This window comes from Venturia canescens, chromosome 9, assembly GCF_019457755.1.
Source record: "Venturia canescens isolate UGA chromosome 9, ASM1945775v1, whole genome shotgun sequence".
Taxonomy (NCBI): Eukaryota; Metazoa; Arthropoda; class Insecta; order Hymenoptera; family Ichneumonidae; genus Venturia; species Venturia canescens.
Window position 1 is genome coordinate 20,234,233 of NC_057429.1, and position 16,559 is coordinate 20,250,791.

A 16,559-nucleotide genomic window follows, 5' to 3' on the forward strand; every position below is an offset into this window, starting at 1 on the left:
AGAAAGAGAGAGAGAGAGAAAGAGAGTGAGGACAAAAAAAACGGTTGTCGATCGGTCCACCGATCGATCGGGCGAATTTTCGTGGCGAGAAAAAGGTGCAGATTGCCAGAGAATCCCAACGATGAGAGACAGACCAGTCGATGTGTTGGTTGTTTATGAGTTGTTTTTTTTTGGTATTGTTCATTTTAGTTTTTTTTTTTTTTTTTCGAGTAGTGTAGAGTGTTCGAAGACACGGTGGATGAGACGAGTGATGGAGTGACGATTAAGGTGTCAGATAAAAAAAAATAGAAATACCATTAGAATTTGTTAACGAAGTGCGAAATCACGTTTTGAGTTATCATTACCGATGCGCTTTCGTTATTTTATCGTCTTTAGAAATTTTGTCTTTCATCGATTGAACTGTCATCGACTGCTTCGAGTAAACTAGAGTAAAATTCTACCGAACGAAAGCGCATCGTGATCGATTCTATAAACTACAGAATATTTTTTCATATGGAGAGAGAGAACAATGTTACCTATTCTATAGTAATTTATATATATACCAAATGTGTATGCCAAGATTTATGTAATAAGCACTTTTGAATCGAGAGTTTTGACGGAATTTTAGCCAACGCGATTTCAAGATATTTGCAAATACTTGAATTCTGTCACCGGACTCGCCAAATTCGTTTTCTCTTCTGAAAATTTGAATCGATTAAATTAAAGCTCAACGCTACGTCACCGAGCCTTGCTTGCGTTTACTCTCAAACGAGACAACGTGAAAATGTCTCTGTATTTTCCTCTTGTTGACGAATCGAGTTTTCAAGTGTTTTCTTTCTTTTGTGACAATAGTTTTTTTCAGTACTTTGCATCGCCTCAACATTCGCGTCGCTATGGATACGAAGATTATCAACTATCGAATGAAATACTTTGCAAAGTCTAGAGAGAGAGAGAAAAAATTAGGCAAATCGGTGTGTTACCTGTCGCTGATAGTTGGCTCGTGCTGTTGCTCTTCTTCCCAAGGCCCGTTTGGTATTGCGACGCACTTCCGCCGCCGCTACTACTACCGCTTCCGCTTTTACTGCTCGGTGAACTCTTACGACCCCTCCGTGCGTTGTCCTCCGGGTGTAAACCAACGGCGGTGTCACTGAGACTCCCATCTATTTTGAAGGAAAAAAGGGGCTATTGAATTTTGAAAAAATCTCGAAAGAATGGTAACGCACGTAAGAGAAGGAGGAACATTATGGCCAATTCCTCTTGACAAAGCTCTTAATTAATTATGAAGAAGACAATAAGTGGCGGGTAAAGAACCGATGATAAAAAGCACGGGTAATGAGAAAAGGCCTCAACGTGCTCGATCCGCACTTTTCTCTTCCGGATACTTGACGCGAGAGGGAAGAGCGAGAGTTTTGGTTGGACGCTCACGTTGGACGAATCGACCTTGACGCTTGGATCTCAGCCAAAACGTGCTTTTTCTCTTTCTCTCCCTCTCTCGTTTTTCGTTACGAGTCATGTATATATCATGTTTGTGAGTGAAAAACAAACGACAAGTGATTACTGAAATAATGAATTAAAAGGTTATTGCATTTCACATTGAGGTAAACAATCGGTTAGAAAAAGGAACGAAGAGCTCGATCGGTGGAGATAAAAATGAGCTCCAACTTTGATCGAAAAATAACAAATGAGAACTCACCAACTTTTTCGTCAGGCGGAACATCGGCGTTGCTCAAACTCCTGGTAAACTGTCCCCTCTTGGTGTGACCATTGTGACCATTTCCAGCGGGGATGTGTCTCGAGTTTTTCTCATAAGAGCTTCCCTGACTGGCGTACTCACTGCTTTCCGGCATCGAGGATGATCGTCGTTCGTTAAGGTCGTTGTGTTTCGCAGTGTCCCGTATATTAGTTTGGTCATCGTTATCGTTGATTTTTTTCCGTTGCGACGAGCGGCGTTGCGGTTGATCGACGTCGCGTTTGTTATCCGTTTCGTCAACGTTTTTCGTTGAAGCGGACGAAGGATTTTCGTCGTTGTGGTTGCGGTCGCGGTCGTTGTCGTTGTATCGGTCGTACGCGTCGTTACGTTGTTTCGTATAATCCCGTTGATTTTCGTGACGATATCGTTGGTGGTCGCGATGATGATGAGCATGATGATGGTCGTCGTCGGTGGCCCGTGGGTTTTTAGCAGTGTCGGAGGTAGCGGTTTTTTGGGAATCAAAGATATTTGAATTAGCGTTACCGGGGCGGGGTGCTGCTCGGTTACGGGGCCTAAGGGAATCGTACGGGCCAAATCCGCAGTTTTCGCTACACTGGCTCTCGCTCTCCATCGAGTATTCGTAATACTCGAGGGTGTCGCTTATAGCCACGTTTCTTTTACTACCCTGTTGTTGCTGCGGCGGTTGCTGCTGCTGCTGCTGCTGCTGATTTATGTTATTGGCGGGTCTTCTTTCTTCCTCGTACAGTTCCATCTCCCGAGCTTCGGGACAACTGCTGTTTCTTCTTCTCCTTCGTCTACGATACTTGTAAGCATCCTCGGGGTAATCTTGATCGCGTCTCGAAGAAGAGAGAATACTTGATTTAGCGTCGAGGCTTAAATTCGCCAATTCCCGGCACTCGGGACAACTACTTTTTCGTCTACGGTACTGATAGCCCGAGGAAAAATCGTCGTCGTCATCCTCTTCCCGGTAGCGCCTCGTCGTGCCGGAAAATGATTCCGATCTCTCGCTTCTCATGGCTCGATAGCTTTCCACGGGCACCTCCTCGCGTGTCGCATTCTCAACGGCCTCCTCGTACCGGGGACGGGAATCGCTGGAGATCCGAGTTTCTTTGCGAGCGGTCGAGTCTCCGTAATTCGGCCCTATGACCGTCTCCATCGAGCCAAATTCCTCGTCCGAATCGATGAAAAAACCGCAAGGTTCTTCTTCGGCCCTAACCTCGGTGGAGTTGCAGCTCCCGTTGACCACGAGCTCACGACTCTCCGGGCAACTACTGTTTCTTCTCCTTCTCGACATTCGTCTCGTCATTCTTTCTTCGGCGAGAGCGTAATCCTCGTCGTGGGGGAGTATCGGCGTTGACTCGGCTCGGCCGATCATCATTTTCTTGCTCTGCGATAAGCTCGGTACCGTCAGAGTGTTTTTATGATTTATCGGAAAATTTTCGTACTCGATGTCGGCCTCGGTCGCCTCGTCGACGATTACATTATCCCGAAACCTTCGTCGTCTTCTTCGGCGCGCTGCCTGCGACGAGTCCTCGTAACTCTCGCTACCGATCACGTCTTCCTGGTCGTCCCGATAACTCAACGACTCGTCCGCGTAAAATTGTACAGGCTCGTTGTACGAATCGTAACCGTCGATTATTCGATCCCGCAATATTTCACCCTGGATCCTTGAGCTTCTCGGTTTTTTAAGGCTCTTCTCCTCCTCGTAGTAGCCCTCGACGTCTAAAATTGGAATTCTCGAGTCGTCCAACGGCGGATATTCGAATTCGTAGCCGGGAGCCAACTCCCAATTCTCGTATTCGTCTTCGAGATAAGAATCGGTGCTTTTGGCTCTTCTACGAGGTTTGACGTGACGTCTAGCTGCGTAATCGTTTCGATCGAGAAGATCGAGGGTGGTAGATCTGCTGGAAGATACGAGTCTGCACGGGCAGGGATCTTCCGGGAGAATGATTTCGTCGATGCTGCAATAAACGTGGTCGTTTATCTCCCGGTTTCCGTAGACTTCGTTCTCCAAGCTTTTCGTTCGTTTGTCCGGCGAGCGGTAGGACGAATCGACGTACTTTCTTTTGCCGATGTCCTCGCGAGCGAGAACGGAGCTCGGACGTTCGTGAGCGAGAGGAGGAACCCGAGTGTCCAAGGAATCGAAGTAGTCCATCCGAGCGGGGCCGAGGTGCGAGTCGAGGTGAGAGCTGTAGAATTTTTCTTGGGCCTGAGGATCCTCGAAATCGGTGTACCTGACGAGGGCATTGGCAGCGAGAGTTTTTCGCAATTCGTTGTCCCCGTTGGAGTCGTAATAAGATTTGCTACGATCCCGTAGAGCAGGTATTTTGTCTCCGTACTTGGAGTCGCTGATGGACAAGTTTTGTTTGAATTTACGTCTGGCGGTTCGCAGACTGTCGTCACTGAAAATGTTGCTGGAAACGGTTTCGTACTCGAAGCTCTTGGCGCGTCGAGAGAGAAAGGAGCCCGGTGCGGCGTCGCCGCGAAGACTCCCGCTCGAGAAGGCAGGATCGTCGTTGCTGATGACGCTGTAATCGAAGCTCCGAGCTTTCGAGCTGAGGAGCGAGCGTCTCGGGATCGTGGACGATCGGGTGATGAGATTTTTGAGCTCGTAATCCGCCGGATAGGTGGTGAGGGAGGAGGGGTTCACCGTTCCAAACGGCTTCGATCTCGAGACGATGGAATTTTCCAAAGGTTCTTTCCATCCGGATGGCAAACGCCGCGACAAGGAAGCGGTCGTGGGGGCGGCGCTCCTATTGGTGCTCTTTCTCATCGTCTCGTACGCGTTGTAGAAGGGGGCAGGAAGAGCAGCGTGATTCGAACGGCCGGCGCTCGAATTGCGAAATTTGTCCAACAGTCCGTCAGCGAAATTGACCTGGAGGCAATCCTCCACGTAGATCTCGGGTATACGACGATTTTTCGTCTTCCCAACGAGTTTCTCGGGCTTGAGGATGTAACCCTCGGATACGGTGTACTCGCTCGTTTCGGGACTGTAGTAACGCAGGAGGTTCTCGTCGACGGTCTGCGACCTCGTGAACGGCGTTCTCATCTTTCTATACAGCGAGCGTACGACTGCGGACTTGCTCCGTACTAATGGGTGATGGGTAGGATTGTGCTTAACGGTTTGGTTGCTTCGGGACTTTGTGGAATTAATAATGATGCTGCTGCTGCTGCTCTTGTTGTTGTTGCTCTTTGCTGATGTTGGACAATGACATTCGCTGCAGGGTACCCTAATTCTGTGCCTGCGCCTATTGCGCCTAGGGGGTGGGGGCATTGGGGATATGACACCGGGTATCAATACGTTTTTAACTGTCGGTCTGCAAACAATTTTTTTCATATTTATACAGTAATTGCGCTTTCGTAGTTTTCAATTTCTAGTACCCCATTCTTCTCTTTCATTTCATATTCTCTTCGTCTATAGCCTCGAAATTTTCACTCTGCTTATTCGCATTACTCCAATGTACCCGGTCGAAATATCTTTATATCAAGGAGCCTCGATCGAATCGTCCAATTCTTATTTCCTCCATTTATCCGAAACTCCACTTTTTCCCATCAAGTTTGTGAATTTCCAACGAATCGACATTTAACTGCTGATTTTATAAAAGTACAAATAAATAATACGCGTGCCAATGATTCACTAACGCTCTCGAACAAACCGATAAACTTTGTCGTTTATAAATTCCAAAACGAAATAATATTATCATCGTACGAATCAATCGATCGAACTTCCTTAATCCTCTTTTCAACAAACTGTCTCGCGGTTAAGTAGTGCTTTTGTGATTCTTTTTAAATCCTAGCCTTCGATAGAATGGGACGTCATAGTGTACTCAATTAAATAATTATTAAATGGACATTGACGCGGTGCGTGGGAGGTGCTTGACTATTCTAGAAATAAGACACAAAAAATAATGTATCACGAGACTTAAAAACACCGAGGGCTGCAGGGGCTGGGCTGGGCTGGGGGGGGGGGGGGGGGTCAACCTACAGTTTTATGTCTAAAAGCGAGGTCGGGATATGTTAAGATAGACAGAGACAGAAAGAGATGGTGCAACTAGGGATGTGTTCATTCGACCGACAATGTCCATTTAATAAGGGATCGTTTCTTCGGAGGTCTTCCAGGCTGCAATTTTCTAAGAGCATGCTTGTCACACTCGGAATGCCGAAAATATTTAGCAAGTTTTTCAAAAATCGCGTGTTTCTGAGAAAACGATTTTACGCAGCCGGGAATCCTCTTCTTAACGTGACAAATCGATACTTCGTTAAATTCGATAGCGAAAGTGACCCCGGTTGTCGAATGAAATATCAAAAATTTTGTCTTCGATTCGTTTGTGTGAGTTTCAATTGACTCATACTCACATTAAGGCTCTGGATCCTCGTGGTCTTTCGGATTGGGTACTGAAAACGCTACTCGTCACAGAGGCGTTGCTCTCCATGTCCGAATCACCGAGATCACCGAGAACGTCCTTGTCCGGACTGAGGTGACCCCTTCTCGATCTGTGCATCCGGTGAACGTAGGTGGTGTGCGAGAGCGACAAAGGGTCTTGGCCCATAGAGGGGAGATCGGAGTCCGAAAGGCCGCTGTAGTGTCTCTCCCAGCCTGAAAGAGTCCAGCCGAGTTGAGGCAATCTCTCGTTTTGTCACGAGGTGTCACAAAATTCGACGATGGTAAAAAAGGGCGTGCGAACAAACCTCCCATCCCGGTGCTCCTGTAAGTCGTGTGAACCTGCCGATTTCGGTGCCTCATGAACCTCGCTCTCTCCTCGAGATCCTGAGTGACCCGCTCTTTGAGGGCGGCGTGTAAATTGGCCGGTATTTGGGGCAGTTGTCGTTTCTTCGGTGAGCCGGTTGGCGTCGCGGTCGCCGATCTCGAGCCGAATCTACGGAATATATCGGATTCTCGATGAACGGAGAGAAAAACAAAGAAAACTTACTCGGACCATGGTTTCTCCCGATTTCTCTCTTCTCCTCTTCCTCTTCGTTTTTTCCCCACTTTCTCATCATTTCTTCGGTTCACTCCCACGTTCGATCTTACTCTAAGCTTACAGTAATTTACATACTCATCGGCACATGCACATATTTTTCATATGCCCAAATGCATGAATATGTACTTTACCAAGCGGTTCGTTCCAATTGCCGATCGTTACGATTTAATGTGCGGATGGGCGCGCGCGGTGATTCGAGGACCGAGCTTTTCGTTTCTCGCTGTTTCGGTGCTTTTTCGTGTTTTTACAATATACCTTGGTGGCATATAGCCATGAGGATAAGGGATGGATCTGTGCTCCGGAGGTGAGAGCGAACGATGACCCGTTGGGCTCTGCGATCTTCCGCGGTAACGAATATTCGGCGAGTCCATTGGCGCTGCACTGTGCGATCTGTGACCCATCATTCCTCTCGGTGAGTCCTCCTGAATCACATTAAAATTCAACACAGAGTTATCAATCGTCTTCCTTTGAAAGCGTCAAGATCGAGGAAGATGAAAATTTTTGAAAAAGCTCACCTTCCTGTACGATTGATAGCCGGCAATGGAGACCGGCTGATCGCGAGTAATCATGAGCGCCGCCCTTTTTCGTCCCTGCGGCGACATGTCCCTTCGACTTCTGTGCTCGTTGTCCATGCACAAATCTCTTTCGGGCGGCGGACTGGAATAGTGGCTGCTCCAGCGTGCGTTCGTTCGATTTTCATTTTTCGGGGATTGATATTTTTTTTGACACGATTAGTGAACGCGGTGCGTTAAATCCGAGACGAAGCGAAATTTGCAGAGAGCACGTGCGTATTTCTATTCAATTCGAGCAATCGTCCAAGAGTTTCGGTACATTCAATTCTTTACAGTGGAATTTCGTTTTCGTTTTTTCACGCATTTCGCTACGTCTCCGGTGAATAAAATGGGGCGAGAGTGCTGATAGTGTTCTCGCTCTAAGGTACGAGAGAGCCTGGAAGAATCGCACTGACGCGTGCTTCTTCAAAGCGCACGAGAGAATACACATTTTCAAAGATGTTCCTTCGTTTTGTAAAATTCAAATTTTCTAAGCAATTCTTCGAAACCTCTCGCCTAATCAAACTTCGATCTTCCGCGGAACTATAAAAAATAAATATTTAACTTTCAATTGATTATTTACTCAGAAAGCTACAACGCGGAGGATCGATGAGTATTTACATGGGTAATAGTACTAAAAGCCATTTCTGCTTCTATGTATTGATGATGCCGCAATAATAATGAGAATAATAAGAAGAAGCTTTAATGACACAATGACATCTAAGAGACGGTGTCTACGCGCGTCCTCCGACCCGCTAATCGTAACCTACTCGGTCCTCGACCTAATTTTCTTTCCCGGCAATCGAGGGTGGGTGTGAAGCAGAGACAGAGAGGGGGAGAGACCGAGAGAGAGAGAGATAAAGAGAGCGATAGATAGATATATAAATTGAGAAAAAGGGTGGGCAAGAGAGAGAAAGAGAGAAAGCGACGCGATGTGCGAGAGAATCGATGTCGAGCCTCGAACCAGGGTTGACAATCGTATAATTACGATTCTCCTATGCAAAGCAGAGAGAGAGAGAGAGAGAGAGCGGAGAAGAGAGAATTGTCCGAGATTTTCTCCTTCGTCGTTCGATAACGACGAATGAGATTATTTCCATCTTTCTCTCTCTTTTTTTTTTTCTTTTCTTTTTTCTACATTTATGCCAACTCTGCTCGACTTCGATGATCTCGACGAGTCGTCGTTGAAAAATAAATGACACTATGTGTACTCGGATCAATTTGTGATAATACAAGTACAAAGAAGAATCATTCGCACGATATCAACTGTCGGACACATGATTAAAGTAATGAGGAATTATTCTCGATGGATCGAGGACTCGTGAGGGAGGAGGCAATTTCAGATTCAAGCTTGGGTTACGGTGATGGAATGTCCTCGATTGATTAACGCTATTCCACTAAAACTAGAAATGAAAATGCCAGTCGATAGATCGAGAAGAGAGGGAGGGGTCGGTGGTGTGGGGCGAGGAAATGGAGTGTTTCTTTGCGAGCGAGGAGATTTTTGTTGTATGATAAGTAATATATATCTTGAATTTGCCGTACCGCTTATAATTTGACGGCATATTATGAAACCTAAAAAATAATAAAGAAAGCATAGAATTAAAGGAAAATCGTAATGTAATTGGACGAGCGTATAGAAAAGATCTTTCGTATGTATAATTTTGTTTCAACTTTTTTTTGTCTTTAAATACGTTCTAAGAATAACAATTAATCAAGGAGAAATGTACACGCGGTCCGAATCCGGGTCCCGTGTCAATTAATTCTCGATCAATCAATCGTTGGAGGATTTTGGTCGGGGGGAATGGTTCGATAATCATTTTCGAAACTCTCTCGAGCGCCGACTTTTCTCGCTAGCTTTTTTGTCTCTCTTCATTTGGCTGACACAGATGCGAAGCTTGCCAAAAATTGTGATAACGCCCGGGAACGAGAAACTCACGAAAAACACGAGGATCCCTTACTACCAGTGGCGCTTATTATTTTTTTTCTTTTATCAAGAGATTCTTTGTGCTCGAGCAAAGGAGAAAACCACCGCACCAACACTCGGCATCGCGAAACTCGAACGATGCATTTATCAATGCATCGGTGAAACCTTTTTAGGTGATCCTGTTAGACGATATATCGAACTTTATTAAATATGCCAGCCAACTTTGCTCCGGTCATTCGCGAGTTTTCACAAATCTACTAGTTTTTTTATTCACTCCCTCGTGAAGTCGAGCGATGTATTCGCGATTTGTGTTCAAAAATCTCCGAACGAGGTTCCAGTCCCGATACGAATCTAGTTTTTTCAATATTCGTATGCGACAAATAAATATGGAATCGTTCGAAAATGAATTTTCAAACTTCCGGACTCCTCGGAGAAACCATCGCGACTCATAAAATTCATCTAATCATCGAGATTCCAAGGGCGAGTCGAGATTTTTCGGGATTAAGGGCAGCTCGAAGATTAACAAATGCGCCGGTGGATTCAAAGCTTTTGACCTCGATGCATTCGTTTACTCGTGTAGATAACTGAAGAGAGTTTTCATAACGAGAGAGGAATATTTAAAAGAAAAAAGGGGCTTAGCGTCAGTGGAATCGAGCCGGAAGAGGGTCGGTGCGCCGAGCGCGTTATCAATCAGGATTTCCGCCGGATGCGAAACATATCCGAACGTCTTGGGGTCAGAGGCAACAGAAAATTCACCTAAAATTGGGGTGAGAAGAAAAAAAGAGTTGTAAAATAGTGAAAAGTAGTTGACACGAGATCGTTGAAAATGACGAAGCAACGGTAAGAGGCAGCCACACACGTGCGCACACAACTGCATCGGAGGAGAGCAATTAAGGGCAAACACTGTGCGCCTCGGGAGCCATTGAAAGCCATTGCAAAGACAATTGACGATCGGGAAGTTCCGAGCCACGTGATAAGAAGGGTTGAAAAAGTGGTGAGATCGAGTCCGAAGAAAATTTAATAAAGTTGAGCCACGAGGAAGAAGATCGGGGATGAAGATAAATATGAGAGCACGTTGCGCCTTAATAAGCCGTGGCTAATTAGCGAGCCGGGGCGAAAGAAAAACGTTCTCGCGGACCGGGGCAGAGCGATGTGGTTCGAATACCTCAATTTTCTCGGCGCACGAAAGGAGCGAGAGTGCGAAGGATGGCGAAAAGGACTGCATCACCGTGTACGTGTAGAATCTACGAAAAAGCGTGAAGACGCAAATGTTCACTCACACGTATCGATCCGGCGTCATTTCGTCGTCGATTTCATTCACCGAGTCGAAGAGGGTAGAAAAAATCGAAGAAACGTACGAAAAGAAAGGAAAAAACTTGGTACAAAAGAACGAAGGGGACACGAGTCAGAGGGTGGCTCCGCAGCCAACGGCGGTTGCAGGCCAACTGGCATGTCAATTGGCTTGTTGCCCAGTTTTATAACTCGCTTGTAGCCTCTCTTCGTCCCTCTCCCGGTGTCTTAGCCTCCGTGTCTCTCTGTTTTTCCACCCTCTGGCCTTCCGACGCCGCAAAACCCCTTGCCAGCTCCGTCGTTCCTTCACTATCGTCCTTCTCGTACGTGCACGCACACACGCACTCGCGCATAGAAACGCCAGGCATATACAACGAGCCACGAGTGTGCTCCCCACACTCCTCTTTCACCACTACGATCCACTATCACAATTACTATACGGTCCCTCGAGGCTTACGTCAGAATGACGGAGCCACATTATGCTGCTCGCGAGCAAAAGAGAGAAGAGGCTAGTTTTTGTAGTGGGGGTTCGTACTGCTGGTGGCTCAACTGGAAGGGCGAGTAAGAATGGTGGGACGACGCGGAACGGTTTTGCGCTACTACTGCGGAAAAAACTCGACTCTGATTTCATCCCCTATTTATAAATATTCCATGTTCATGTATCCACATTTCTACACAATTGTGATACTCTCTTAATATTTCTCGTCAACTTCAGCGTTTCTACGAAATTCCGTCACATTACGAGCTCCCCTCCTAGCCCACTCCCGCCAAGCTTTTATTTACATACTCCTACGCCGAGCGCAGCCCCGAGTCTTTATCTCCTGATCTATTCCACCGAGCGCTCTCTCGCAATGACTCATTGACGTTTTCCTCATGAAATTCATCGTCCCTGCTTCTGCTACGGAGAACTTTTGAACGCTCCGTCACAAAGTTCGATTCGATTTAACAGGACTCGCCGGATGATTTTCGAGCGGAGATAAAAGTTCGATGGAAACAACCAAATATCAATTCGGATAAGAGCGGATCGACCAATTTTTCCAATTCGTCATTCGACTCTCAGAAGAGAAAATAAAAATTGGCGTTATGAAAAAACGAGGAAATAGGCGGGGTCGCGAAAGGGAAAAATCGTGGTGGATAATCCTCGCGAGACGCTGTGATGAACCGTACAGGGATTGCATTGCACCCAGTGTACGAATACCCGCTTGGCGAAGCTTATTGCCAATTACGCTCACGAGCACGCTACCGCATACGGTATAGAGCCATATTCCCCTCGCTCTATCCCCACTCGCTCTGTGCCTACACGAGATCCTCCTTACCGCTGTACACTAACCGTTACGAGGGACAGTTACGACCCTTGTTATACGAGTCCTGTAAACGGGGGGGTCTTAAAGCTCGAAATAGCACGACTATATCTTGAAACGTCGTGAACATCGAGAATAGCTGGGACGACACACTATTCAGCCGTATTATTCCATTCACTAGATCCACACCGAATACGACAGTCAATGACTGACTAAACGAATCACCTCGTGCCTAATAGATTTTTAATATCAAAACAAACCTTTCAATTTACTTCCTTCTTCCACTACCCAACTTAGACATCAAATCATTTCGTTCGACGATGACTCAACTTTGTTCACTGATCGATGCAATCGTTGGTCAACGAAAATTTCGTTTTCCCCATTCGCCTGTCCAGACATTTGTAGGAGTCGCGTCCGTTCTTTGAGTCACGATTGAACAAATTTTCATATTAGCGATAACATCAAAAATTGAAACAACTTTTCAGGTCTCGCACAAGCAGACTGATTGAAAAAGAATACGAAAAGAAAAAACTAAAATTTCAAAGTAATCGAAGTAAAAAGAATTCATCAAAGTTTCACGTGAGAATGGAACGTGCCTCTCATTTTCCATTATCTCAGAATGAGTTAATAGAGCTAATAAACAGACGATATATATTGCTCGTGTTGTCAGCCATATATTATAAATGCAGATAGAAATATTACGATAAATGAGATCGTAATATGAAACGCCAGAGTCAGAGAGAGAAAAGTTTTTGTGCCGCATTGGACATACTGCGGCGAACGTAAATAATAATAATAAGTTTAAACGGAGCTTCGTGGTTCTGTTCGTCCCTCGTGGATAATCGGAGTGTATAAGAAAACGTCGGTTGTAACGGCGTCACCGAGTTAGGTGGATTGATAGGACGCGCCAACCACGCTCATGCGAGCCAACAAACGAGATTTCAACCTCGAGAATCTCTTCTTGCGCACCGGCTTTCATCCATTCCACTTAATGGATCAAACCTCTCTCTCCTATCACCGCGAAGGATGAGCAGAGAAGGGCGAGACGAAATAACGCCGACTCAACGCAAACGAGACCCTTTTTTTCTTTGCCAAAGAATATTTCATGTATGGGGCTTTTTCTCGTACGTAACTGCTGATTTTTATAATCCGCCATGTGATTTTCAGGAAGGAGAAGATCGGTCGAATTCAAATTGACAGCTGATCGATGCAGCTTTTTCATCGTTTCTGATTCGTGACCAATACTTGGAATAGATGTTAACAATATTACGAATAATTGAGTTAATATCGGTTCGACGAGTGTGCGAAGCTCAACGACGAGGTAAAAATGTATAATTTTCGATGAAAAAAGTAAGTCGGTGTAAAATAGCCATCGGGGAAAAAATATAATACGGTGACTGCGAAGTACAGGAACGTACGGAATAAAACGTTTGAGAAAGCGCCCACGAACTGTTGGAACGTCGAGAAAAGTCGTGACGAGCAGATAATTTGAGACTCGACGTTGCCTTTGAATAATCGTCCGACGACTCGAGAATCGAGATATGAAGAACGATTTTGTACAGAGAAAAAAGCAAGAGAGAAAGAGAGAGAGAGAGAGAGAGAGAGATAGGAGAGGGAAGAGAAAATTGAGAAGAAATAGCTAAAAAATTTGTTTCCCGTTTGATTTTTTGAAGGAACAATAAAAATAAATTCACCTGGACGAACTACCCCTGCTGCTCAGACTCGCCCCATCGGCCGTTCTTCTTTGTTCCCTGGATACGTCGCAGTCGGTTATATCACATTCGGACGTGTCCGAGTCACTCAACCTCGAGGTCGTCGAAGGTGGACTCAAATGACAGTCCACTGGTGTTATCACTATATCGTCGATTGGATCCGTATAATACCTGTCATTTGAACAATAATAATTAATATATTCGTTAATAATACCTTCTTGGTCATTCATCGAAATCATGGAAATTGCACTACATTCTTATCTGTAATACGTCTGTGATGAGCTTAAAATTTGTCTAGATTAGGAAACGAAGAACCGAAGATAAATCATGGAGTAACATTTCAGTGGGCAGTCGAATACGAATCGATGAAACACCCGCTCAAATCTCAACTCTAAATAGGCAAAATAGGGGTTCTGAAAAATTTCACCGGTTTTTCAACGAGATTATCAGAAAGAAAACGAAATATTTTTGAAGGTCGAAGACGCAATGAAGAAACAAGTACTCACCCAGCATGTCGCTGTTCCTCGTGTGCCAACAAATAATGCCACTCTGGTTTTTCGTTTAACGACGATGTGGCAAGGTCGATTATAACTTCGCCAAGAAAATCATTCGCCCCATATTTGACCAGATCCCAGACGGTTATTTCCACAGATCTGTGCCTGAGCTCGGAACGCCTCATATTGTAAATAAAGGACTGGTTCCACTTTGGATCGTTCGTATTTGCCAAGGTCTTCGTCCGTCTCTTCGATTTTTCGCTGCACATTAAACAAGGGGGTCACAAACGATTAATTCAAATTACAACGGTTTGGCAACGCCGAATGTCTCCGATGTTTACAAAAGCATTTTTGGAGTTCAGATTTCAACGGCAAAAAAGTCCCATTGAGATAGTCATCGTTGAAAAAATCTTCAATCTGTTTTTACTACCAAATTTCCGCGAAACATTGCAAGTTTTATGCATCATCGGTGTTAATTTATTCACGAGACACGTTCGAGAACGATGATGTATAGATTTTTTCGGCCCGGCTTCATGAAGATTGTTTGAAAATTGAGCAGGGCGGCCAATTACCCTTGAACGTTGAAGCATAGAAGGATGCATGCACTGGACAGAATCTTGACAAGGGAAAACGAGAGGAGGGTGCGAAGGGAGGCTAGCAGAAGGATTTACAAAGTTAACGAAAATGGCCAAAGTTCTGAGCCAATTAGATACACGAATATACATGGGCACGCGGGGAGAATGGGAGCGAAAGAAGGGAAGAATAAGGGAGTGAGAAACAAAGGGGAAAAGCATGCAGAAAGGACGAAGACGAGGTTGGCGACGAGTAGATGCTATTGGGATCGTAACATTGCGGGTAAGACGTTGGCACTGCTGCCAAAATTGGTACAGCATACGACGAGAAAACTCGTATGCTATATATAAACGTATGAAATTCACCCTCCAACCAGTGGCCTTCTCGTCGATGCTTTTTCATGAAATTATTTATCTCCCTACTCGACGAATCTGTCGGTCTCTCTCACCATCTATTCTTCTATCCTTAGCCTATCTCTCAATTTTTTTTTCAATTTATCCCTCTGACATTTACTTCTCCCTTCCGCCGTTACTCTCTTTCTCTATTCTTCGTTTGGTCGTTTTCTTATTTTTACACACGCAACTATATCGCGTTACGAGCTCAAACATTGCTAACCCGCATCTCCGAAGATCGATGTGTTCCACGTACGCATATCCAAATTACGTGTACGTCGGATCTCGGAAATGGGGGGAAAAGGGCAAAAAAAGCAAAATGAATGGAGCGAGAGGCAGAGAGGGAGAGAAAAATTCGTGATAACGCGGCGACCAGACATTCGAAGGATCGACGTCCGACCTCGCGAGGATTCAAATTTTCGCGAACGATTCGGAAAGGGAGAGGAAAAGACTACGAATAGGCTCGCCAATGTTCTGGATAACCGATAAGAAAAAAAGCAATCTACTACTTTCGGTCCGTCTCAATTGTACTTAACACTGTTTCGCATAACTCGTTTTCTTGGAAAATCCTTATGAGGAGAGTTACCCAATGTGTGCAGAAAAAATTCATTTCCTTGGCTGCTCATAGCCTATTTCGAAATCCTTCCACATCTTTCCTCAAAATACTTTTCTTTATCGATTTTTTTCCCCCCGATATATCCAAAAATAATGAAGAGTTCCGATGTCCAAGCATCGTGTTATCTCGGTGAGAGCGCGATGATGGATGAAAAGAAGGGAAAAAATAGTAGCTCGTCTTGCCTCTTGTCCGGCAGTAGAAATATCTTGGCGTATGGATTTCTGGGCTGTCCGTTGCTTCTGGGTGTGAGCGCGGCCGCGCATACGAGTATTACGATGAGCTGCAGTGCCACCGGATCGAAACCGAGTTTCACCTGTAGTGTGCCACCCACGTTCGCGTTACTCGGTGGATTTCGTAGATGTCGTCCTCTCCCCTGGGCGTGAAGATCCGGCGAGCCCGGTGACGTCACAAGTACGGAAGGTTTGTCCCTTTTGGCGTCGTACAACTCTGTAAAACGTGCACAAAAATAGTCTCATCAAAAATGCTCGATCCTCGCTAAACACAAACAAAAACATTTTCCAAAAACAACCACATGTTGCGGGTGTGTCATATTTATAACAGTTTTCAAGAGGGTGGGGGTGGGCAGAGCGGCAAGTAACAGGGAACCAATCGGTACAAAATACAGTCGGAGGGGTTTGCTCAATTAATCAGAATTCTTACATGAGAAAGTGAGTTAAGGGAATGTCCTCGTTCGGGGCTCTCTTCCATAAATTCACCCTCGTTTTATGGCGTCTCAATAATTCCTCCAAAAATTATAAATACATCGGAGCATAGATACATACACCCATATACTGGCAGAAAGAGGCAGGAAGAGAGCAAGAGAGAGAGAGAGACAGAGAGAGAGAGAGAGAGAGAGAGAGAGGAGAGAAAAAAGAAAGAGAAATTGATTAATTACACAAGTTGTTGCTCCCATGGAATGACTATATTGTTTACGGTGATATACAGCGGGGGTGCATTGGCACTACTTAAACTACGCTCTACGATAAAAAACACATCGATATTTTAATAAATCTAACAATCTCGTGATTCGAAACGAG

General features: G+C 45.2%; 1 protein-coding gene across 15 annotated transcripts in view; it reads right to left on the reverse strand.

Annotated features, from left to right (window-relative positions):
• Positions 1-16,559, reverse strand: part of Rim (Rab3 interacting molecule) — a 57,108-nt gene that overhangs the window by 12,777 nt on the left and 27,772 nt on the right. For 10 of the 15 annotated variants that reach the window (XR_006262000.1, XR_006261999.1, XR_006262003.1 and 7 more), the window contains 10 exons: positions 15,705-15,969; positions 13,954-14,202; positions 13,430-13,618; positions 8,763-8,792; positions 7,188-7,341; positions 6,928-7,094; positions 6,380-6,567; positions 6,047-6,287; positions 1,673-5,007; positions 960-1,139 (listed from right to left, as the gene is read on the reverse strand). Coding sequence is in view for 2 of the 15 variants with exons in the window: in XM_043428414.1 (XP_043284349.1) it covers positions 960-1,139; positions 1,673-5,007; positions 6,047-6,287; positions 6,380-6,567; positions 6,928-7,094; positions 7,188-7,341; positions 8,763-8,792; positions 13,430-13,618; positions 13,954-14,202; positions 15,705-15,969 (4,998 nt within the window). In the remaining 13 variants the exon portion in view is untranslated. The remainder of the gene's footprint in view (positions 1-959; positions 1,140-1,672; positions 5,008-6,046; positions 6,288-6,379; positions 6,568-6,927; positions 7,095-7,187; positions 7,342-8,762; positions 8,793-13,429; positions 13,619-13,953; positions 14,203-15,704; positions 15,970-16,559) is intronic. The other 5 variants (XR_006262001.1, XR_006262010.1, XR_006262006.1 and 2 more) reach the window with 4 other exon arrangements.